Source organism: Oncorhynchus kisutch, linkage group LG3 (genome assembly GCF_002021735.2).
Source record: "Oncorhynchus kisutch isolate 150728-3 linkage group LG3, Okis_V2, whole genome shotgun sequence".
NCBI lineage: Eukaryota > Metazoa > Chordata > Actinopteri > Salmoniformes > Salmonidae > Oncorhynchus > Oncorhynchus kisutch.
The window spans coordinates 23,877,743-23,901,883 of record NC_034176.2 but is presented as its reverse complement, the minus strand read 5'-3'; the positions used below and the strand labels follow the sequence as shown (position 1 = coordinate 23,901,883).

At 43.4% G+C, this 24,141-nt stretch overlaps 2 protein-coding genes across 2 annotated transcripts; one reads left to right on the top strand and one right to left on the bottom strand.

Annotated features, from left to right (window-relative positions):
- Positions 1 to 2,253: 2,253 nt before the first annotated feature.
- On the top strand, positions 2,254 to 7,676 carry LOC109873492 (4-hydroxyphenylpyruvate dioxygenase-like). The gene is made up of 14 exons (XM_031819457.1): positions 2,254 to 2,370; positions 2,512 to 2,538; positions 2,825 to 2,887; positions 3,249 to 3,353; positions 3,480 to 3,522; positions 3,648 to 3,730; positions 3,932 to 4,021; positions 4,112 to 4,215; positions 4,349 to 4,426; positions 4,743 to 4,905; positions 5,090 to 5,161; positions 5,268 to 5,390; positions 5,571 to 5,687; positions 5,870 to 7,676. Exons 1-14 carry the CDS (start codon positions 2,368 to 2,370, stop codon positions 5,978 to 5,980), a joined length of 1,182 nt encoding a protein of 393 aa, XP_031675317.1. The 5' UTR covers positions 2,254 to 2,367; the 3' UTR covers positions 5,981 to 7,676.
- Positions 7,677 to 7,759: 83 nt separating this feature from the next.
- On the bottom strand, positions 7,760 to 22,834 carry LOC109873484 (histone-lysine N-methyltransferase SETD1B-A). The gene is made up of 18 exons (XM_031819459.1): positions 22,772 to 22,834; positions 22,272 to 22,423; positions 22,005 to 22,109; positions 21,636 to 21,900; positions 21,378 to 21,490; positions 14,843 to 16,009; positions 13,950 to 14,693; positions 13,689 to 13,805; positions 13,481 to 13,574; positions 13,169 to 13,365; positions 12,922 to 13,057; positions 12,334 to 12,801; positions 11,055 to 12,181; positions 10,709 to 10,855; positions 10,490 to 10,615; positions 10,267 to 10,386; positions 9,949 to 10,086; positions 7,760 to 8,395 (listed from the first exon to the last, which is right to left on the bottom strand). The coding sequence occupies exons 2-18, from the start codon at positions 22,407 to 22,409 to the stop codon at positions 8,222 to 8,224; spliced, it is 5,376 nt and encodes a 1,791-aa protein (XP_031675319.1). The 5' UTR covers positions 22,410 to 22,423; positions 22,772 to 22,834; the 3' UTR covers positions 7,760 to 8,221.
- Positions 22,835 to 24,141: the final 1,307 nt, after the last annotated feature.

Below are 24,141 nucleotides of genomic sequence, written 5' to 3'. Positions count from 1 at the left end.
TAAGAAACATTTGCTACACATAAAAAAGGTTACACAATAGTTACAGAATAAAAGAACAGTAAAGAGACTATATACAAGGAGGATCTGTACCGAGTCAATGTACAGGGGTATGAGGTATGAGGTCGTTGAGGTAATTGAGGTAATATTTACATATAGGTTGGGCTAAAAGTAACTAGGCAATCAGAATAGATCATAAACAGAGGAGCAGCAGCGTATATGAAGAGTGTGAAAGTGTGTGTGTGTTGGGTGTCAGTGTAGTATGTGTGAGTGTGTGTGTAGATTCCAGTGAGTATGCATAGAGCCAGTGCAAGAGAGTAAGTGCAAATAAAAAGGGGGTCAACGCAAATAGTCGTGACCAGCCTTTCAATGCATTTCATGGCTACAAATGTGAGTGCATGGGGCGATAGTCATTTAGACAGGTTACCTTGCCATTCTTGAGCACAGGAACATGCTTGAAACATGTAGATATTACAGACTGGATCAGGGATAGGTTGAAAATGTCAGTGAAGACACTTGCCAGTTGTTCAGTGCATGCTCTTGAGTATGCGTCCTGGTAATCCATCTGGCCCTGCGGCCTTGTGAATGTTGACCTGTTTAAAGGTCTTCCTCACATCGGGTACATATTGGGTACATATTGTTACACCAGAGAGCTTGCACGGTCAAATGTCAAATAGGGGTTGCTTATATTCCTCACCACTCTGGTTCAGAGGGGTTGAGTTAAATGCGGAAGACACATTTTAGTTGAAGACATTCCGTTGTACAACTGGCTAGGTATCCCCCTTTCCCTTTCCCTATATTTGTCTTGTTTCACACATGTACATGTGTATAACCTGTATAAGTGTGTTGGGGGGAAATGGTCATTAGTTTTTTGCATATACCACTCGCCCTGGGACTGGGGTCACGGACAGAGATCAGCCATTATTGATGGCAACCCTGGAGCAATCAAGTTTAAGTGCCTTGCTCAAGGGCAGATTGACAGATTTCACCTAGTCAGCTCGGGATTCTAACTAGCAACCTTTTGGTAACTGGCCCAACATTCTGGCCACCTGTCGGATAGTGTCACTTATTTCTCGAAAATTGAGTCCTATGAATACAAGGGGTCAGTCAGTGTAATGACCCTATGCTTGAAGGGAATTACAGAGTTATGAAATGCATTGTTTCATTGATGTATTTAATCCTTTTCACCCCCATTGGGACATAAAGCCAGATGGCTGTAAAAAAAAAAAACTACAATATAATAATCACTATGACAAGGTGCAACCTCTTGTTGTGTCGATCTGGTTGACTGAAACTTAAGCTGCTCACTATCTAGGAAACAATGAATAGCTCGATCGGTGTCTATTTCTGCTGTAGTGAAATTTGACAATCTGTCAAGTGTCATCTTCTGTAGGAATAATACATTTTTCAGCAGCCATCCCATTACATGTCCACACTAGGGTTACATGGTGTCCCCATTTATGCAGGAATTTAAACAATTTATTCCCATCACATTTTGAGACTATTTGGTCACTTGAGGAGAAGAACTGTAGTGTTGTAGTGTATCATATTCACTACTAAGTAAATCAGTTGTGCGGGCTGTCAATATTGGCACATTGGGAAAATGTACATTGTATTCACACACACAAATAGATCAATGAACATTTATGGAAGAACCATTTTCATACACATGTTGATGATAAAGGATTTATAAAGAATGATGCAAGAGGTATAAAACACTTTCTCATACATACTAATTAATTAACAGATTAGGCCACTGATTGTGAAAAGGGGAGGGGGGCTTATTGTAGCCTACCAATAGTAATTACTGCAATGGTCCACAATAACCATAAACTTGTTTCATGTCAAAATTGTGGATAACTGACTCCAACATACTTCCCAACGAACAGCCAATAGGAAACCTCAATGAGTGAACCTCCTCTCGAGACTAAATACAAACACATGGCCGGGCCTGACTGTTGAAATATAACATAAGTAGAGAAGGTAAGTGTGTTTGAGTAGAGAAGTGTGTTTGAGTAGAGAAGGTAAGTGCGTGCTTTTCTGATATTATATGTGAAGTACACACCTATAAGTTATGTGATTCACCCAATATAAACGTTTGGTATAAAATGTCTTCAAAGCTCTATGCAGAGTCAACGTTCGATAACTATGATTTGTTTATGTAAATTATGATGCGACATGATTGTGTAACCTAAAGTGAGCATCACTGTTATTCTCTCTATCTTTCTGTCTGTCTTTCTCCCTCGCTCCCACTCTCCTCCTCCTCGAAGACCGGGGGCGTGGAAGTTCAAACTTGATTCTGAACGTTTAAACACGCGACTTTATTGTACCGATTTTCTTTTCAAGCAGTTGAAAGGCTAAGGGTACAGGATGGTAAGATAAAATATATATTTACTCGAAAATTGTCTTATTCAATGTCTTATTTCAATTTCGCATTACAATATTTTTGAGCTATTGAAAGAATGGTCTTTAACGTTAATGCTGATGTGTAATGTTTTGTATCTATCTATTTAGACTACCTACATGGACAGAGGTGAAAAGGTTAGTTTTTTAATTACTAATATTTTTGAATTGCCCATAGACATTTAAATGAACACATAATTATTATTAGGACTTTCAACTGGTTCAAAGTATGATTCAGTAGTTGAGAAACTTAAACATTTATTTAAAATGTGTAATAAGCCTACCAAGATGTTTAAATGTACAATACTATTTATCTTACATCTAAGAATTTCTAATTGCTATGTCATAAATGAATGAATGGGCTGATGCTAAGTGTTTCCCCCCCTTACACACCGGTATTAAATTGTCCTGGAGTTGTTCATAGCACGACCACGGCAAGTTCGTCTGTTTCGACCACATCACATTCTGGGTTGGAAATGCCAAACAGGTATGAGAATCATGTGCCATTATAGTTGTTTTTCACTCTTTTTGCAGGTGGTAAATATTTTCCTGAACTTTCTCCAAGTTAAAGGAGTATTCACTGAGGGGTGGCTATTGGCTCTCTTAAGGGGTGGGGGAAATAGGCATGCAACCTCAGAGTAGACCCCATCATTCTTCCTGCTCTTAATTTGATCCAGAAGCCGTAGGTTTTCCACACCATCACCAGGAGGTGGCGCCCCCACCACAGTCCTTTACAGTTCACAACACACTATTATTACGTTTTTTTTCCTGATAGTAAATGTACAAATATTGTATTGCTTGGGGATTGATTGTGAGTGGCAATAGTGTTTTTTCTTCTGTTTCAACAGGCAGCATCTTACTATTGTAACAAGCTTGGATTTGAACCGTTGGCCTATCGGGGTTTAGAGACAGGCTGCCGGGATGTGGTGTCCCATGTGGTCAAACAAGACAAGGTGAGGAGAGTGGTGTCATTCTGAATTCATTATGGCACATATTTATAATAGCGAGGTAACTTGATACAAGTGATGGAGGTCCTTGGTTGTCCACCATGTAACTTTTTGGCTCTTTTTCTTTCACAGATTATTTATGTATTCGCATCCGCTCTCAATCCTGGAAACAAAGGTACAGTATGACACAAAAATGTCATCCTTCATGTGGTTAGATATGATGAGATTGGCTGTCACTGACTAGTGTGCTACTTCACTCACTCCGATTTGAGTATACTTTTGGCCACCTCTTTTATTCAGAAATGGGGGAGCATTTGGTCAAACATGGGGATGGAGCCAAGGACATTGCATTCACTGTGGAGAACTGTGATTACCTTGTGCAGGTACCATAGCAGGCTTACCATTTAAACCAATGTCACTGCTCTTTCTGGAATGAGGAGAATGCCTCTTTCCTAATGAGATGGGTTAAAATATTCTGTTGGATTGCAATCGTTTTCATTGATTTTATTGAAAATATTATTATTTTTGAATCTTCCTGGATCTTCATCGCATGCATATGTTTATCTGTCTATTATACTCTTCAGAAAGCCAGAGAGCGTGGTGCCATCATAGTGAAAGAGCCGTATGTACTGGAGGACAAATATGGCAGGGTAAAACTAGCTGTTCTCCAGACGGTAAGACGATCAATATCTGGTGAATCTGAGTGCCGAAAAGGAGATTTACAGTATGCTCAAGATTTGGGATGTTCTCTTATATCTCTATAGTATGGGGACACCACACACACATTTGTGGAGAGGACTGCCTACAATGGGCTGTTCCTCCCAGGGTTCCATACTCCTCTCCACCGGGACCCCTTGTTGGCCAAGCTGTGAGTATGAACTATTTTATCTGGTGTTAGAGATGAGAGTGCTCTTTACAGACCATTGTAAACAAGACAGAATTTGAGTGACTGTTTCAGTTAAACAGTTGACATCACTGTGAGGCCTTATCTAACGTTACAGACCCAGTGGATTACTGAACTTCATTGACCATGTTGTGGGGAACCAGCCGGATGATGAGATGGTGCCTGTAGTGGAATGGTAAGGCATTGTGGTAAGGGCATAGGGATGTATTAACAAACACACTGGCCTGTACATTTTATTCCAGACAAAAACATCCATGAACATCAGATGCTACTATGACTTAGCAGTTTTTGAGCTGGGTCACTGGGGTTCTGCACATCTGGAGTCAGTTAGAGCTCCACCATGCAGCTCTGAGATAAAAAAAAAAACAGGGATGGGTTTGATCTCTGAAGGGAAGTGCCAGGGAAGAGGGCTGTGGGATAGATATATTGTGGTCTTTCACCTGTCCATCCAACACACAGAGGTTCCTGAGGAGTAGGTTTTGTTTCCATAGGTACCAGAAAAACCTGCTCTTCCACCGGTTCTGGTCAGTAGACGACAAGCAGCTGCAGACAGACTTCAGTGCGCTGCGCTCCATTGTTGTGGCCAATTATGAAGAGACAGTGAAGATGCCCATTAATGAGCCAGCCATGGGTAAACGCAAGTCCCAGATCCAGGCAAGTCATCGCCATGTTATTCAATATAAAATATATTAACTATGTAAAGAGGTGTTTACCCAACGTAACAAAGTCATGCCATTGTCATCCATACACGTATTCAGTACCGTACCTTTAAAAAACACAGCATTACAAAAAGTAATGAGTAGAACTTGTACCTCGCTAAACTCACTGGACTTAGCAGGAGTATGTGGAGTACTATGGTGGCCCAGGTGTCCAGCACATCGCCATGAACACATCAGACATCATCACCGCAGTAAGTCTTTTCACACATAAAGGCTAAGCTCAACCCGGTTACTTTTACATACACATTAATGGAAGATTGAAAGATTGGTGTGGTTAGTATATTCTCTTTGTTGTAGATCCGTAACCTGAAGGAGCGTGGCATGGAGTTCATGTGTGTGCCAGACACCTACTACCAGCTGCTGAGAAAGAATCTCCAACAATCGCAGGTCAGGGTCACTGAGGACCTGGACATTCTGGAGGTCAGAGACACAACTTTCTCTGATGTTTTAATAAATGTTTCAATGATTTGTTATATTTCAATTATCTAAATACCTGATAGTTATTTGCATTATAATGATAATTCAGTTCATTTGAACTTCTATGGTAGGTTCTTAGCTACACAGCCTGACAAGCACTCTTATGTCCTGTTGCTCTGACAGGAGCTGAAGATCTTAGTGGATTTTGATGACAATGGCTACCTGCTCCAGATCTTCACCAAGCCTGTTCAGGACCGTCCCACAGTGTTCCTGGAGGTCATTCAGAGACACAACCATCAGGTGAGAGGAGCATGAGATTTCAGAGAGCCTTACCAATGAAACATTATATAACCAGATAGATTTTTAGGACTTTGTTAGTGTATTGAAAACAATTTAAAGTATGTAATGTTGATAAAGATTGATGTCCCGATCTACATTTAGACTGAAAACTATGTGAAAACATGTCTTTGTACTCTTCCTAGGGCTTTGGTGCAGGCAACTTCAAGGCTCTTTTCGAGGCCATCGAGGCAGACCAGAACGCTAGAGGAAACTTGACTATCCTGAAACCTAATGGAGTGTCTAACCAAATTTGAAGTACCGCTCTGATTTACACGATTGATATAATGTCCATCATCTCTGAAGCTTACATTTAATTTAGAACTATTGAAAATAAATAACCAGAATCTAGTTGAATGACTTTGATGGATAAATTGCTGCTCTATGCACACACTATTCAAATTTAAATTATGATTGACATGCCTTCTGGAGTCAAACATAGGAATGATTGTTACTTATTCAAATAATATAGTGATGCTAAAATAACATAAAAATATATTTGACTTGATGCCAATTTTAAATACAGTGATTTCAGAAAGTTTTCATACCCCTTGACTTATTCCACATTTTGTTGTGTTACAGCCTGAATTCCAAATGGATTAAAAAAATAATAATTGTCACCCGTCATATGAAGAGTGGTACTCAGTGATGTGTTGGATTTGCCCCAAACATAACGCTTTGTATTCAGGATATAAAGTACATTTCTTTGCTATATTTTTTTTTGTTCTACTTTAGTGCTTCATTGCAAACAGGATGCATGTTTTGGAATATTATATTTTGTACAGGCTTCCTTCTTTTCACTCTGTCCTTTAGGTTAGTATTGTGGAGTAACTACAATGTTGTTGATCCATCCTCAGTTTTCTCCTATCACAGCCATTCAACTCTGTAACTGTTTTAAGTCTCCATTGGCCTCATGGTGAAATCCCTGAGCGGTTTCCTTCCTCTCCGGCAACTGAGTTAGGAAAGACGCCTGTATCTTTGTAGTGACTGGGTGTATTGCTACAACATCCAAAGTGTAATTAATAACTTCACCATGCTCAAAGGGACATTCAATGTCTGCTTCTTTTTGTTTTGTTTTTACCCATCTACCAATAGGTGCCCTTCTTTGTGACACATTGGAAAACCTCCCTGGTCTTTGTGGTTGAATCTGTGTTTGAAATTCACTGCTCGACTGAGGAACCTTACAATTATCTGTATGTGAGAGATGAGGTAGTCATTTAAAAGTTAAACACTATTATTGCACAAAGACTGAGGCCATGCAACTTACTATGTGACTTCTTAAGCAAATTTCTACTCCTGGACATATTTAGGCTTGCCATGACAAATGGGTTGAATACTGATTGACTCAAGACATTTCAGCTTGACATTTTTAATACATTTGTAAACATTTCTAAAAACATAATTCCACTTTGACATTATGGGGTATTGTGTGTGGCCAAAATCTCAATGTAATAAATTCAGGCTGTAATGCAAAATAATATGGAAAAAGTCAAGGAGTGTGACAACTTTCCGAAGGCTGTGTGTTTGTTTTTGGCTTAGAAAACACATTTTTGTGACAATCAAAGTATGATCAAATATGTTGATGTACAATTCAAAGTAACAGAAAAAGAGCAGACATCATCATTAGATTTGAGCCAGCTATGTTATCAAATCTGGTATTAACAAGCAATTTTTAAGTATGACATTAACTCTGTTGTCTTAGCTTCACATTGTCTTATTTGCCTTACTTCTGGAAAAAAATCATATTTAAGTGGAAGGAAGTAATAAACCACAACATATGACTCAATAAGATGCACAATGACAACATGTCAGTTTATTGTATCCTTTCCATGAACTAAAAGTATTTTTTACACTTCACTTGTTCATTTTGATTCCCCCAATTGCTTTCGTAAACCTTTTTACTTTGGATACTTTCATACATTTTTAAGTGCATGTAATAAAAATACAACTGCATTGTGACTCCTTCCTCATTCACAGTGTTTGTGTGTGCGAGAGAGAACTTGTGAAAAAGACATAATGAACCAAATGATTTATAAATATAGTGACCACTCTGCCTAAAACAACCAACCTGAGAGAACAATTACCAAAATAACTTAATAAAATGCTTGACACAAGCTGAATACATCTTCATTAGCTCTCATGAATGAAAACATTTAACTTGTCATGTACACATTTGCACAAGAAATCACCTCTACAGGGCAAGGCAATATCATACCCCATCCTGTATCGTAATTTTAAGGGAGAGGAGAACAGCGCCCATCCCTGGTGCAGGGGGTGTGTGTTTTTTCCACAAACTGTTTTAACAATAAATAACTTTTTTTAAAGGAACTTCAATTGTCTGCCCAAGAGTTGCTGAACATCTTTGAATCTTCAGCTTGCTCCACTCTTCATGAACCTTGGTTGGAAACGGAGGTATTATTATTCCTATGTCAGGAACTGTAAGGCAGCAGGACAGTCAGGAATGCTTGAGAGGGGGGCTGGAGACAAGGGTTCAGAGTTCAGTTGAGGGAGCCCTGGCAGTTCTCTGCTCCACACAGACAGGGAATCTTCTCATCCTCAATGGGGAACTTGTAATCATACGTGATCTCCTCATTGACACTGATGGGCTGCCGGGAGTAGATCACTATCTTCTTCTGGGATTTCACTGTGATTATTTTTGCATAGCAATTAGGCTGAAGAGAGAAAATGTATTACTAAGTCATCAGTGTGATTAGAGTTGCAAAGCTACCGGTAATTTACCATAGTTAAAGTAATATTCAATCATTTTGGTAATTAACAGAAAATATATGGCAATCTATTATAACTTTGGTAATTTATACTTGAATAACTTTTGAAAAATGTAATAATGTGTACTATTCATTTTTTATATCTATGTCCATATTGTAAATGTGTATGTAGTAGATATAACATATGGCTAAAGAGAAAATATCCTAATTAATGAAAAAAGCATCTAATCAACAATGGCATTATTATCAATGAACTCTAAAACTCTTTCAACTATTAACTTTTTCACAACTGCCAGCAGTTTGACGCCAAAACATTTACAACAAACACATATTGACATAGTAAAATAAATAAGTCTGTAAAAAATATAAAGGATATTTCATGCTGAAAACTTTATATTAAACACCAATGGTATTAACTAAGTTGATGGTAAATATTTAGGATAATGTTTTACAGCACTCATCTTATTTAATCAATTATTTAATTAATTGAACACACAGAGGACCAGAGATAATTCAAATGCACTGAAAAGATTTGGCATGGGTCCTCAGATCCTCAGAAGGTTCTACAGCTGCACCATCGAGAGCACTGGTTGTTCACTGCCTGGTATGGCAACTGCTCGGCCTCTGACCGCAAGGCACTACAGAGGGTAGTGTGAATGGCCCAGTACATCATTGGGGCCAAGCTTCCTGCCATCCAGGTCCTCATTACCAGGCGGTGTCAGAGGAAGGCTCTAAAAATTGTCAAAGACTCCAGCCACCCTAGTCATAGACTGTTCTCTCTGCTACCGCACCGCAAGCGGTACCCAGAGCGCTAAGTCTAGGTCCAAGAGGCTTCTAAACAGCTTCTACCCCCAAGCCATAAGACTCCTGAACATCTAATCAAATGGCTACCCAGACTATTTGCATTGCCCCCCCCCCCCCACACACACTTTACACCGCTGCTACTCTCTGTTGTTGTCATCTATGCATAGTCACTTCAATAACTCTACCTACATGTACATATTACATCAACTAACTGGTGCCCCCACACATTGACTCTGTACCGGTACCCCCCATTATATAGTCTCGCTATTGTTGTTTTACTGCTGCTCTTTAATTACTTGCTACTTTTATTTCTTATTTTTATCCGTATTTTTGGAAACTGCATTGTTGGTTGGGGGCTCGTAAGTAAGCATTTCACTGTAAGGTCTACACCTGTTCGATTCGGTGCATATGACTAATACAATTTGATTTGATTTGAATTAGACACCTGTAATAATCTGAAGTATCCAAAAAGTGCCACTAGGTGTCTTGTGCTAGATTGAAAGATGCCCACAAAAATCTGGTATTTTAACGTTTCCAGTAATATACCCGCCATTTGCAACCCCTATGTGTGATAGTCTGACCATTGTATCTGTTTACAAAATGTTTCATAAATGATCAGTACTATAAATCAAACCATTTACAACACATAATAGTTCTGAAATGCAAAACATTTCCATAGACCATAATCCACTCACATTGCAGCTGTGGTTGATAAATCTGGCCAAGTTCCCATATTTAGTGGCGTCGATGATGGTATCCTGATCGACCCGGAACAGGTAGCTGCTCCCAATCCCCTCATCTTCATAGCGCTTCTCCCGCATATCTGCAATCACCTAAGGAGAGGGGTGGCGTGTCCATTCACACAAGTCACTAAGTTAAGAAATAGCTCTAGATGAATTGTACATGTAAATGAATATGTATCCAAATGTTACACCAGTCTGCTGTGCCCCTTACTTCATGTCCCTTATTGTCCTACCTATTTACTGGGTACTGTGGCCCAGTCTGTGTCTCACCTGTCTGATGCACTGGCCCACATACTCAATCACCATCTCATCTGCTGCTATGGGCTCCAGGGCAAACAGGCCCCAGTCATGGATGTGACTGCGGCAGAAACGAATCCTCTTCTTGCGGAACTGAAACACAGGAATATCGTCTGTGACTAAAGCCTCATGTCGTCTGCAGAGAGATACACTGAACTGTACTGTCTGTCTGGGCACAGATGAGTGGTTGACTGACCTTAAGCTGGTTAAACCTGAGCAGGTCACTGTCACAGCTGAAGGAGGAGAGCAGACGGCGTTGTTCAGACCTGAACTCAGACCCAGACCGCAGGGAAGGGTGCGGCTGGCTTGAAAGACCTACCCCCTGCAGAAATTAAATATTGTCCATTATCAAAGGAGTCAATTATCAGGTATGGCATACATTAACATGGGGGAAGAGCTGTTCCTCTCTGAATACCTGGGTGTCTGCAGAGGGCTGGTCTGTATTCAAACACGTGCTGTTGAGGTATTTTATTTTGTCATTCTTGCTGATTTTGTAAAAGCCCTCGCTACGGGCAGATCCTGTCACATGGTCCCACATCCAATCATTGAGCTCCTTCCTCTTCTCCGTCAAGACTCTGGTGAGTGCAAAGGGGTCAAGGGAACTAGACAATAATTCACTGATGTATAGAGGAATATGTATGCAATTCTTAATTCATTTCAATTTGCAACAGTTAGTCTATAAGAAATGAATTCTAAAACATACACAATAACAGTTGAGATCCCATTAGTGTATCAGTGTCCAGTGACAGTATGGTAATAACAGCTCTGTAGTAAAGGATATGAGGGTGGGGGACCCAGAGAGTGTCACTGAGCCAGCTGAAGCCATTGTCCTGCTGTAGCAGCCTGTCATAGGTGACCTGCAGCAGCTTGGAATCCTCCTCATCCAGGCCCTCCTTCCAGACACTGTGGAGGACAGTCATCTCCTCACTTCGTGACCGACGACAGGGACTGGCCGAGAAGACAGAGGGCATGGCTCTCTGCACTGACCTCATCCTTTGCCATCGCCTCATCCTCCGCCTCATCTTCCGCCTCATCTTCCGCCTCATCTTCCGCCTCATTCTTGGTTGTACCCTCCTCCAGGAGCACTTCTCCATCTCTCTCTGGTTCTCCACATCCGCCAGCCCTGACCAGTTCTCCAGGCCCTGCAGGGGTAACTTCCTCTGGGAACCAGGATTAGGATTAAGCCACACATACCCATGGCCAGAAGTCTCTGCTGATGACTCAGACAGGCTGCTAGGAGAAGAAGCTAAAACAGGTGCGTCTGTAAGCATTTCATCACAGGATAAAGGAGCACCATTAGTCCTCTGTGAAGAGGCCAACATAACGGTGGTATTCCTGTGTGTTCTCTTGGTTGGGATGAAGTCCCTCCCAGGAGTTTGTGGGGTCCTGATGTAGAGGCCGGTGCACAGGGAGGGGAGGGGGAAAGGGTTACAGGGAGTGGGACTAAACCCTGGGCCTCCCTCTGTGAGGCCTGACTCTCTGCCCGGTGTCACTGGCACCCTCCAGGGGGTAAGGGGATTCCATAGACCCCTCTCATCTCTCCCTGGTGTTTTGGGCATGTCCTCGTATGTTGGGTACGAGGCTAAGGCAGGGGGATGAGTGGGGCGGCTCTGGGACAAAGGCTCACTGTCTGTGGGGGAAAAGGAGAGGAGGTGGTCCATAGAGTCCTCCTCACTCTCAAGGAGGGCCTCTGCTCCCCGACCAGGAGTGTGTGGCAGTTCCACCTCCTCCACAGCAGGGGGGGTTGGTTTGCTCTTGAACAGTAGGTCTGAGTCGCTGTCCCCCAGAGAGCCAGTGGGGGTGAGAGGCCGGAGGTTCTCCACGTTATCTGGTGACTCAACGCTCCATTCAGGGCTATCTATCTCCACTGCAAAGTCAGGCTCCACCACTGCTGGTAGAGGAAAATAAACACTCTGTTTTGTTGAATCTAATCCCTGTAATTGCTGTCAGGCTTTAAATGCATACATAAGAGTTGTTTGAATGTTATTGAATAGCACTTTTATTATTATTTACCAATACATGCATGTATTTAAAATCTACCTGGCAGTCCTATGGGTGAGGGGGCCTGGAGATCATGGTGGTGCTCACTGGACAGGAGCTCCATCCCTGGGTCAGGTCGGCTTGTGCAGCTGGTGCGCCCAAAGACATCTCGAGTCAGACAGACTGAGTGCTTCTCCTCCCAAGGCTGATCCCTCAGGACCGGCTCTGACCCATCCAGTAGGTCCAGCTCTGTGCCTGGGGTAAGAGGGGCTGAGGGTGTGGCCGGGGGCTCCAGATCCATCTCCTCCTCATCTGATGACAACACCACACACTCTACCTCCCTGTTGACCTCATCAGCATCTTCATCTGTCTCCTCCTCTTCCTCTGTCTCCTGGTCAGAACTGGAGTCATAGTCTGAGAAGTCTTCACTTTCCTCAAAGGAGGAGTCAGAGGAGTCAGACTCTGAGAGGTATTCACTGTCTTCTGAGGAGTAAGACTCTACCTCTGAGAGGCTTACCCTGGCAACTTCTAGTAAATGAGAAAACAATAATGTGCATTTCAGTATGTGTAACAGATTTATTGAAGTAGATTTATTAAGCAACTATTAAAACCCCTTAAGACAAAAACTCAAAGCTTCCTAAACATTACCCTCATTCGGAGACTGTAATCCTCTTGTAACTTTAGAGAAGACCACATCTTCATCATCATCTTCATCATCATCATCATCTTCATCCTCGTCCACTTCTTCCTCTTTTTGTTCACTGTCATCATTTTCATCCCTCTGCTGAAAAAATATAAAAATAAACTGGTTAATGCAACTTAAACATATAATTTGATTAAATACATTTGGCATTTCGGTATTGCTGTTGATTGACAGCTGGAAACCTCTGTGTACCTGGCGTTGAGGAACCTTGTCTGCTTCCACAGTATCCTCCTCTTTGTCTCTTGTTGGCTCCCCCTCTTTCTCTCTGCTCTCCTCTTCCCCCTCACTGTCCAGCTCCAGTGGCCTTGCATGTCTTCGCCTCACAGCTGGAATAGTTCCAGTTTTTGGGGACCTGTCCAATGTGTGATTCGTTATATTACTCTCCAGCTCTAAGGGGAAAGAGAAAGAAAGCGTGCTAAGCATTCACAATATTGTCATTGTAAAACCAATTGAAATCATACTGGGGAGTAAATATGTTGCCTTGTCCGAATGCACAGCACTAACCGGCACTCTCATGTGCATCATTAACAGGTGTGTAGGGACACTTTCTTTTGGGGTCCTCTGAGGCAGTCGATTCGTCGGACTCTTTCTTCTTTACCTACACATGAACACAAGTCACGATCATCATGATAATCACCTCCACAGACACAGTCACACTGTATCTTGTTTGAGCTCCTTCATGATACGTTTAGTAGTAGCAGCAGAAGCCTACCTTGAAGGAAGGCAGGTTGGTGGCACCACGCGGGCCAATGTTCTGTCTTAGGGAGTCTCTTGGTTTGGCCCTCACCTCCACTCTACCCTCTCTGGCATTCACAAGACTTACAGCAATCTGAAAAATGATGAAATGAAGAAATGAAGAAGCATTATGAACATTATAGCAACAAACCACAAGTATCAAAACAGATAATTTGCTGTGGTGTAGAAGAGTTCTGTATCTTCAAGTATACTGAACTTCAACTAGGTAGTAGCTCACCTTAGCTTTCTGCTCCTGGCCATCCCACCACTCATCAAACGCCCTGAAGGCTACCCCCTCAACCATTTTACGGTTGATGTCTCTCTTCACGATGGACTTAAGCTCCTCCGTAATGACAGCCAGCACCTTTTCCACTGTGGCCTTATGATGGTACTCCTGCAGAGGCAGGTAGCCTGGCGGGGGCACAGAGGGGTTGAAGGTGGGCATGAAGGGAGGCAGGGGCCAGGGTTGCCCAGTAAAAGACACTGGCACACTCCCACACCCAGGCAGACCATTCACCTTGTCCATATGCACAGTGTGCAGCGTATTCAAGGGATATGGGTAAACTGGATGTAGGATAGAGGGAGGGGCTGCCATGGTTGGAGGAGGCCCAAGGATAGTGAAAGGGGGAGGAATGTGTGGAGGAAGCAGATGGAATCCTGGAGGTGGGATTGGAATAGAAAGAGGAGCAGAAATGGGATGGATGGAAGGGTGGATTTGAGGGTGAGGGTTGGAGGGAGAGAATCGAATGAGGAGGTTGGAGTGGGTGATTGATGGGGGAGGATTGGAAGAGGGAACTGAAGAGTGAGGACTGTAGGGAGGGATTGGAGCAGGGTGATTGAGAGAGGAGATTGGAAGAGGCTGTCGCAAGGAGGGAATGAAGGAGTTGACTGTGATGCTCCTGGAACAATGGCTTTTGAGATTCGACATTCCAGATTGCCCCACATTTGAGATGTCCTTGTCTTCCCCTGGCAAATGGAGACCCTGTGAAAGAAATGATAAATGAATAGATTGTAACCCCTCTCCCCAATGTGCAATGCAAGAAATCTATCCCTAATTCTTTATCTGTGATGTTGTTTGGTAAATCTGGTTAAACATATCAATGTGTTCATACTCTCTATTTTCTCCAATACCTGAGAAAATGATAAGGAATGGAGTGCCCGTCCCATATACTTTTCACTAGAGGTTGACTGATCTGCATGGTCCATCTCTGTTCCTTTACTTCTCTCCCTTTGAGTGAGAGAGAGCGTCCCAGGAGGCCAGGGGGGCTGTGAGGTCCATATTAGAGAAGGCATCACTGGAAGGGACTCGTCTCCTTCCCACTCAGGGAGGGGAGTGGGACTGACATCCTCCAGACCATCACTGGTGGTGGGGTGGGTACAGTTCACAGGAGATCCACTACGGGCTAGGGTGTGGTCAGACTCAGGAGAGTACATCGAGACAGGGGAGAATGGGGAAACAGGGCTGTCCTGAGAGTGCACTTCAGCATCCAAACCCCTTTCACCATGTAGAGGGAGGCAGGAACTCTGAGTCTTGCTGAGAAGCATCTCAATGCGTGAGTCCAGGCTGTGGCTCTCTGCCTCTGGGATGAGGCTTCCATGAGAGTTATTAGGAGGGGAAGGGGGCGGTTCTATAAGGCCCGCATCGGGTCCAGAAGGGGGAGACTGGGGTCTCTCCCTCAGAGGTACCACGTTCATACTTGTGGCACTGGCAGAGCTGCTGCTCAGAGGGAAAGCCTCAAAGGCAGGAGGTCGAGAGGGCACTCTCCAGGACTCCTGTTCAGGAAGGGAGAGGTGGAGGGGAGGCTCTGTGGCAGGGTTATCATCAGCCGAGGGCAGGCGGTTCTGATACCAGAAGACGGAAGATTTGTAGCTGCCGCTAGCAACCTGGGTTTGGGGCTGGAGAGGACGGTGATGTTGGAGGTGTTTGAGGAGAGAGCTCAGCTCTGAGCTCTGATGGTGGGATCTCATATAAGGTCTCCCTGGTTGACGATAGCAGACATCGCGCCTCAAGCGTCTGTGAGCACCGTATGAGGAGTGTTCACCCTGAGTGACTTGGTGGACTGGGGTGGTATGCTGGCTAGAGTAGCAAGAGTCCTGAGAGAGGGGGGTCCCAGACAGGCAGGGGGTATGAGGGGTGCCCTGAGAGAGGGGTGTCTGCCCAAAGCTACCCGGTGTGTCCTGCCAGATACTGGAGTAGGCTGTGTCTAGGGAGAGAGGTGTAGCCACGCTGGTGGGACTGGAAATAGACCTTGTCAATGATGAACTCCCATCAGTCAGTTTCTGCAGAGGTTTGCTGTCCTGAAGATGGAGGAAACAAAACAGAGTGGCTAAAATGAAGCAACAAAGCATCTCACATCGCTTCAGCCGAGTCTACTCACATCACCATAACCAAAAACAACTTAGAGAAGTTGTTTTTGAGCTATTGCTCAAGCTATTGCTCGCCTGAGGTAGAGTATCTCATGATAAGCTGTAGACCACACTATATACCTAGAGAGTTCTCATCTGTATTGTTCGTAGCTGTTTACATAACACCACAGACTAAGACAGAATTGAATGAGCTGTATTCAGCCATGAGCAAACAAGAAAACGCTCACCCAGAGGCCGCGCTTCTAGTAGCCGGGGACTTTAATGCTGGGAAACTTAAATCCGTTTTACCTCATTTTTATCAGCATGTTAAATGTGCAACCAGAGGGAGAAAAAAAACTTTGGACCACCTTTACTCCGCACACAAAGAGACATACAAAGCTCTTCCTCGCCCCCAATTTGGCAAATCTGACCATAATTCTATCCTCCTGATTCCTGCTTACAAACCAAAATTAAAGCAGGAAGCACCAGTGACTAGATCAATAAAAAAGCGGTCAGATGAGGCAGATGCTAAACTACAGGACTGTTTTGCTAGCACAGACTGGAATATGTTCCGGGATTCCTCCGATGGCATTGAGGAGTACACCAGATCAGTCATTGGCTTCATCAATAAGTGCATCGATGACATCGTCCCCACAGTGACCGTACGTACATACCCCAACCAGAAGCCATGGATTACAGGCAACATCAGCACTGAGCTAAAGGCTAGAGCTGCCGCTTTCAAGGAGCGGGACTCTAACCCGGAAGCTTATAAGAAATCCCGCTATGCCCTCCGACGAACCATCAAACAGGCAAAGTGTCAAAACAGGACTAAGATCTAATCGTACTACACCGGCACTGACACTTGTCGGATGTGGCAGGGCTTGCAAACCATTACAGACAACAAAGGGAAACACAGCTGAGAGCTGCCCAGTGACACGAGCCTACCAGATGAGCTAAACTACTTCTATGCTCGCTTCGAGGCAAATAACACTGAAACATGCATGAGAGCACGAGCTGTTCTAGAAGACTGTGTGATCGTGCTCTCCGCAGCCGATGTGAGTAAGACCTTTAAACAGGTCAACATTCACAAGGCTGCAGGGCCAGACGGATTACCAGGACATGTACTGCAAGCATGCGCTGACCAACTGTCAAGTGTCTTCACTGACATTTTCAACCTCTCCCTATTCAAGTCTGTAATACCAACATGTTTTAAGCAGACCACCATAGTGCTTGTGCCCAAGAACACTAAGGTAACCTGCCTAAATGACTACCGACCCGTAGCACTCACATCTGTAGCCATGAAGTGCTTTGACAGGCTGGTCATGGCTCACATCAACACCATTATCCCAGAAACCCTAGACCCACCCAATTTGCATACCGCCCCAACAGATCCACAGATGATGCCATCTCTATTGCACTCCACACTGCCCTTTCCCACCTGGACAAAAGCTCAGCGCTCAACACCATAGTGCCCTCAAAGCTCATCAATAAGCTAAGGACCCTGGGACAAAACACCTCCCTCTGCAATTGGATCCTTGACTTCCTGACGGGCCACCCCCAGGTGGTAAGGGTAGGTAACAACATATCTTCAACACGCTGATCCTCAACACAATGGCCCCCCAGAGGTGCATGCTCAGTCCCCTCCTGTACTCCCTGTTCATTCATGACTGCACGGCCAGGCACAACTCCAATACCATCATTAAGTTTGCAGATGACACAACAGTGGTAGGCCTGATCACCGACACCAACGAGACAGCCTATAGGGAGGAGGTCAGAGACCTGGCCGTGTGGTGCCAGGGCAACAACCTCTCCCTCAACGTGATCAAGACAAAGGAGATCCTCGGATGGGTCCACAGTGTCTCCTGACCCCTCCTGTCTCAGCCTCCAGTATTTATGCTGCAGTAGTTTATGTGTCGGGGGGCTAGGGTCAGTGTGTTATATCTGGAGTACTTCTCCTGTCCTATTCGGTGTTCTATGTGAATCTAAGTGTGCGTTCTCTAATTCTCTCCTTCTCTCTCTCGGAGGACCTGAGCCCTAGGACCATGCCCCAGGATTACCTGACATGATGACTCCTTGCTGTCCCCAGTCCACCTGGCCGTGCTGCTGCTCCAGTTTCAACTGTTCTGCCTTCTTATTATTCGAACATGCTGATCATTTATGAACATCTTGGCCATGTTCTGTTTTAATCTCCACCCGGCACAGCCAGAAGAGGACTGGCCACCCCACATATGCTCTCTCTAATTCTCTCTTTTTTTCTCTCTCTCTCGGAGGACCTGAGCCCTAGGACCATGCCCCAGGACTACCTGACATGATGACTCCTTGCTGTCCCCAGTCCATCTGACTGTGCTGCTGCTCCAGTTTCAACTGTTCTGCCTTATTATTATACGACCATGCTGGTCATTTATGAACATTTGAACATCTTGGCCATGTTCTGTTATAATCTCCACCCGGCACAGCCAGAAGAGGACTGGCCACCCCACATAGCCTGGTTCCTCTCTAGGTTTCTTCCTAGGTTTTGGCCTTTCTAGGGAGTTTTTTCTAGCCACCCACTGTTTGGGGTTTTAGGCTGGGTTTCTGTACAGCACTTTGAGATATCAGCTGATGTACGAAGGGCTATATATATAAAAAATATATATCATTTTTTTTGATTTGATCATTGTGGACTACAGGAAAAACAAGCCTGAGCACAGCCCCATTCTCATCGATGGGGCTGCAGTGGAGCTGGTTGAGAGCTTCAAGTTCCTTGGTGTCCACATCACACTAATAAACCATTGTTCCTGTTCCCAAGAAAGCTAAGGTAACTGAGCTAAACGAATACCACCCTGTAGCACTCACTTCCGTCATCATGAAGTGTTTTGAGTGGCTAGTCAAGGACCATATCACCTCCACCCTACCTGACACCCTAGACCCACTCCAATTTGCTTACCGCCCCAATAGGTCCACAGACGACGCAATCGCAACCACACTGCACTAACCCATCTGGACAAGAGGAATACCTATGTGAGAATGCTGTTCATCGACTACAGCTCAGCATTTAACACCATATTACCCTCCAAACTCGTCATCAAGCTCGAGATCCTGGGTCTCGACCCCGCCCTGTGCAACTGGGTACTGGACTTCCTGACGGGCCACCCCCAGGTGATGAGGGTAGGTAACAACATCTCTACCCCGCTGATCCTCAACACTGGGGCCCCACAAGGGTGCATTCTGAGCCCTCTCCTGTACTCCCTGTTCACCCACGACTGCATGACCATGAACGCCTCCAACTCAATCATCAAGTTTGCAGACGACACTACAGATGTAGGCTTGATTACCACAACGACGAGACAGCCTACAGGGAGGAGGTGAGGACCCTCGGAGTGTTGTGTCAGGAAAATAACCTCGCACTCAACGTCAACAAAACAAAGGAGATGATCGTGGACTTCAGGAAAAAGCAGAGAGAGCACCCCCCTATCCACATCGACGGGACAGTAGTGGAGAGGGTAGTAAGTTTTAAGTTCCTCGGTGTACACATCACGGACAAACTGAATTGGTCCACCCACACAGACAGCGTGGTGAAGAAGGCATATCAGCGCAAATTTGTCTTGTCACCAAAAGCACTCACAAACTTTTACAGATGCACAATCGAGGGCATCCTGTCAGGCTGTATCACCGCCTGGTACGTTAACTGCTCCGCCCACAACCGTAAGGCTCTTCAGAGGGTAGTGAGGTCTGCACAATGCATCACCGGGGGCAAACTACCAGCCCTCCGGGACACCTACACCACCAGATATCACAGGAAGGCCATAAAGATCATTGAGGACAACAACCACCTAAGCCACTGCCTGTTCACCCCGCTATCATCCAGAAGGCGAGGTCAGTACAGGTACGTCAAAGCAGGGACCGAGAGACTGAAAAACAGCTTCTATCTCAAGGCCATCAGACTGTTAAACAGCCACCACTAACATTGAGTGGCTGCTGCCAACATACTGACTCAACTCCAGCCACTTTAATATTGTAAAAATGTATGTAAAAAATGTATCACTAGCCACTTTAAACAATGCCACTTAATATACTGTTTACATACCCTACATTACTCATCTCATATGTATACACTGTACTCTATACCATCTACTGCGTCTTGCCATCTTTATGTAATACATGTATCACTAGCCACTTTAAACAATGCCACTTTTATATGTTTACATACCCTACATTTCTCATCTCATATGTATATACTGTACTCAATACCATCTACTGCATCTTGCCTATTCCGTTCTGTACCATCACTCATTCATATATTTTAATGTACATATTCTTCATCCCTTTTCACTTGTGTGTATAAGGTAGTTGTTGTGAAATTGTTAGGTTAGATTACTCGTTGGTTATTACTGCATTGTCGGAACTAGAAGCACAAGCATTTCGCTACACTCGCATTAACATCTGCTAACCATGTGTATGTGACACATGCATTTGATTTGATTTGAAAACTAACATGGTCCAAGCACACCAACACCAAACCTTATCCCCCCCAGGAGACTGAAAAGATTTGGCATTGGTCCTCAGATCATGGGTCCTGTAGAACCCTCAAAAGGTTCTACAGCTGCACCATCGAGAGCATCCTGACTGGTTGCATCACTGCCTGGTATGGCAACTGCAAGGCAGAGGGTAGTACGAACGGCCCAGTACATCACTGGGGCCAAGCTTCCTGCCATCCAGGACCTCTATACAAGGCAGTGTCAGAGGAAGGCCTTAAAAATTGTCAAAGACTCCAGCCACCCTATTCATAGACTGTTCTCTCTGCTACTGCACGGCAAGCGGTACCGGAGTGCCAAGTCTAGGTCCAAGAGGCTTCTAAACAGCTTCTACTCCCAAGCCTTAAGACTCCAGAACATCTAATCAAATGGCTACCCAGACTATTTGCATTGCCCCCCTCCCCTTTACACCGCTGCTACTCTCTGTTGTTATCATCTATGCATAGTCACTTCAATAACTCTAGCTACATGTACATATTACCTCAACTAACCAGTGCCCCCACACATTGACTCTGTACCGGTACCCCCCTGTATATAGTCTCGCTATTGTTATTTTACTGCTGCTCTTTAATTACTTGTTAACTTTATTTATTATTCTTATCTGTATTTTTTTAAACTGCATTGTTGGTTAGGGGCTCATAAGTAAGCATTTCACTATAAGGACTACACCTGTTGTATTTGGCGCATGTGACTAATACAATTTGATTTGATTTTAATGAGCAGTAATAAACATAAGATTGAATTCTGTCTGTCAAAGAACTATAAATGGAACACATTAGAACAGTAGAGCAGTAAAACTCTATTACCTGCAATCTCTCAGTTAGGCGTTGGAGGGTGTGCTCATCACTGCCCAGTGGCAATGTCGAAGGGGTGTAGAGTCCACTAACAAGAAGATGGAAGTACCGCATTCTGTTTTTACCTATAAAAGGATTAGAGTCAGATGGATCACTACCCAAAAGCCAATTGAAAATCATAAATCATAATCTATTACCACATTTATTGACATTAGTTATGTATGTGTAATTAAGCCTATTTTCAATGATCAATCAATTATATTAACCTACCCTTTGGATCAAGTTCCACGTGGATAATGTTCCCCATGACAGAGGTGTCATGAAGGTGTTCCACAGTGTCCTTTGCAGCCTTGACTGTGTCGAAGATGACTTTAGCAATTCCTAAATGCTTCTTGTTTTTAGGATTATACAAGATTTCCACTTCCTCAATCTGTCCGTACTTTATGCACATGTCAGTCAAGAAACCCTCCCTTACGTTGTCATTTAACCTGGCAAATGTCACTTCCTTGGGTGGGCCGACATAGCATTCATCAATCTATAAACATTAATCAGATAACAGATTGTCAGCTGGTAAACAATTATTATTATCCATCTAAGATTGCATTTCACATGACGTCATCACAGAAAATGAGGTGTTACCTTAAATTTGGGGACCAGCAGGTCAGTGTCTCTGAATTTGGTCCAAAGACGACAGATTCTGGGATCCCGGACAGTATCCACAGGAAATGCCCCTAAGTCCTGAACCTGATATAGCATACATCAAGGAGATAAGAACACTCATGTGGGAACAGAAAAAAAGTGTGTTGTCAAAAGAAGGTTTAGGTCAAGGGCAACAGTATCTGTAATAACATACAACAAGTAGCCTAACACAACTAGATGTAAAAATCTAAAATTAAATTTACTCACTGGCATGTTGAAATGATGCCCATCGTAACGATACACTTTATAAATCCCATTCTTCAACGCAGGGTCTACGATCAACTTGCAGCTCCTCCAGTGCTGAGGATGTTTTTCTCCGTGATTTACCTGATGGTTGATTTCCATTACATTCACCACACCTGAAAACGTAAACAGTAACATACGGCATACGCAATAGCCTATATTACACGCCATGTTTAAAATATTTATATAACAACATGTAAAACAAAAAAACATTGTTCTATGCGACACGATAAAATGCACAAATGTGATGGTAGACTGACTACTCGTTAGAGATTTTATCATCTGGTCCAAGCCATTGAAACACGCCCTGACAGGTGATGGAGAGATGGCGATTCACCTGTAGCTACCAATACAATGTTATTGTAATTCGTGATCTTTTACATGTTTTGCTAGTCTTGAGCACCTTTTTATCGCGCTTTTCTTTTAATCGAGAATAGGTTGCAATGTTTTTTATTTTCTCTTACCTGCACCGAAAGCTGCCTCCCACGGACCTACATTGTGCACCTGTTGTCATAGCACTTTTTTCCTTCCAGTTTACAGTATTGGGGACTGGGGACGGGAGCCTATTTATGAATCACTCCGCACATTCGATACTTTGAACTGAAGAAAATAATGTCAAGCTTCTGTCAATAAAATAGGCCTACATTAAAATATAAAAGGTTTACTATATGTAAGGTTATATAAATATGGAGAGTGTAGGATCTAGACGACGAATTGTTGGAGAAAGTACCTAAATCTACAATCATTCATCAGGAGGATAAAAAACCCAGTACAGGTCACCCACCTCAGTTACTGATCACTGTGTTTAATTAAATCATTTTTATAAAATATAAATTATTCAATTATTTTTGGATTCTACCTACGGTATATGGATTCTACAAACAAGCAGAGTATTCGTACATAAATTATCTACTATCTGATTGATGTACATACTTTAGCATTTGATCCACTAGGTGGCATATATATTTAATCTGTTTTGAAAGGGTGGAACAGCACCAATTGCAACAGACAGCCATAATACTAAAGGGTCTATTTCCATGACCCATATTAAAGCATTTCCATTTGTTCACTCTCCTGCAAAAGGTTGATTTTGTTCTGGAGCTAATGAACAAGGGCTTTCCAGGTTCTTTTGATTGTATCTCTTCTGGCTTTCATGTGTTCGTTGACAGGGTTGGTGAGTAACGGATTACATGTAATCTGTTACAAGTAAGGGATTACAAAAACCGATAACTGTAATCCGTTACGTTACCAGCAAAAGTATTGTAATCAGATTACAGATACTTTTCAAAAACTAGATGATTACTTGAGGATTACTTTTAAATTCAGAAAGGATGTTTTCTCAATGACATTCAAATCAACATTGAAAAAGGTGCAAATGTAAGTTTGTTCCACCTCAGCGAGTCTGACTGCAAGTCAGAGACCACTATGATGACACACCGAATGTGTTTTATGGATCGACTTTTGTAGGCTACAGTCCAAGCTATGTCTTCCAATGGTGCATCCAAATTTATCCAATTTGACTAAAAGTTTAGCTTGGGGGTATCAGGATGACAGCAATAGTGTAGTCTACTGTGATACGGATATCACGTATTATTGATATCTACATAGCGCATTGATGTGATCTGCTGCTCTCTCATTGAGCTATTTGAGCTTTATAGATTGTGGTTGTTGTGGATAGCTGTTCACAAATCTAAAAGTGTATTTGAACACACTACTGCTTATCAATCGTTGTTTTTGAAACCAGTGGACAGCCAGTGAAAATGCATTCTTGCAACAGCCACGTCGTGCGTACACCTGGCTGACCAGGGTGCTGGCATTGGAACTTAGAGATGAG

Coding starts and splice junctions, on each gene's coding strand:
- LOC109873484 (XM_031819459.1), bottom strand. CDS start 22,409: ATGGAAATCAACCATCAGGTAAATCACGGAGAAAAACATCCTCAGCAC. Junction 13,575..13,688: donor CCAACCTGCCTTCCTTCAAG/GTAGGCTTCTGC, acceptor GTTCATGTGTAG/GTAAAGAAGAAAGAGTCCGA. Junction 10,856..11,054: donor ATATCCTTTACTACAGAGCT/GTTATTACCATA, acceptor GTCTTGACGGAG/AAGAGGAAGGAGCTCAATGA.
- LOC109873492 (XM_031819457.1), top strand. Junction 3,731..3,931: donor ACTGTGATTACCTTGTGCAG/GTACCATAGCAG, acceptor TATACTCTTCAG/AAAGCCAGAGAGCGTGGTGC. Junction 4,216..4,348: donor GACCCCTTGTTGGCCAAGCT/GTGAGTATGAAC, acceptor CTAACGTTACAG/ACCCAGTGGATTACTGAACT.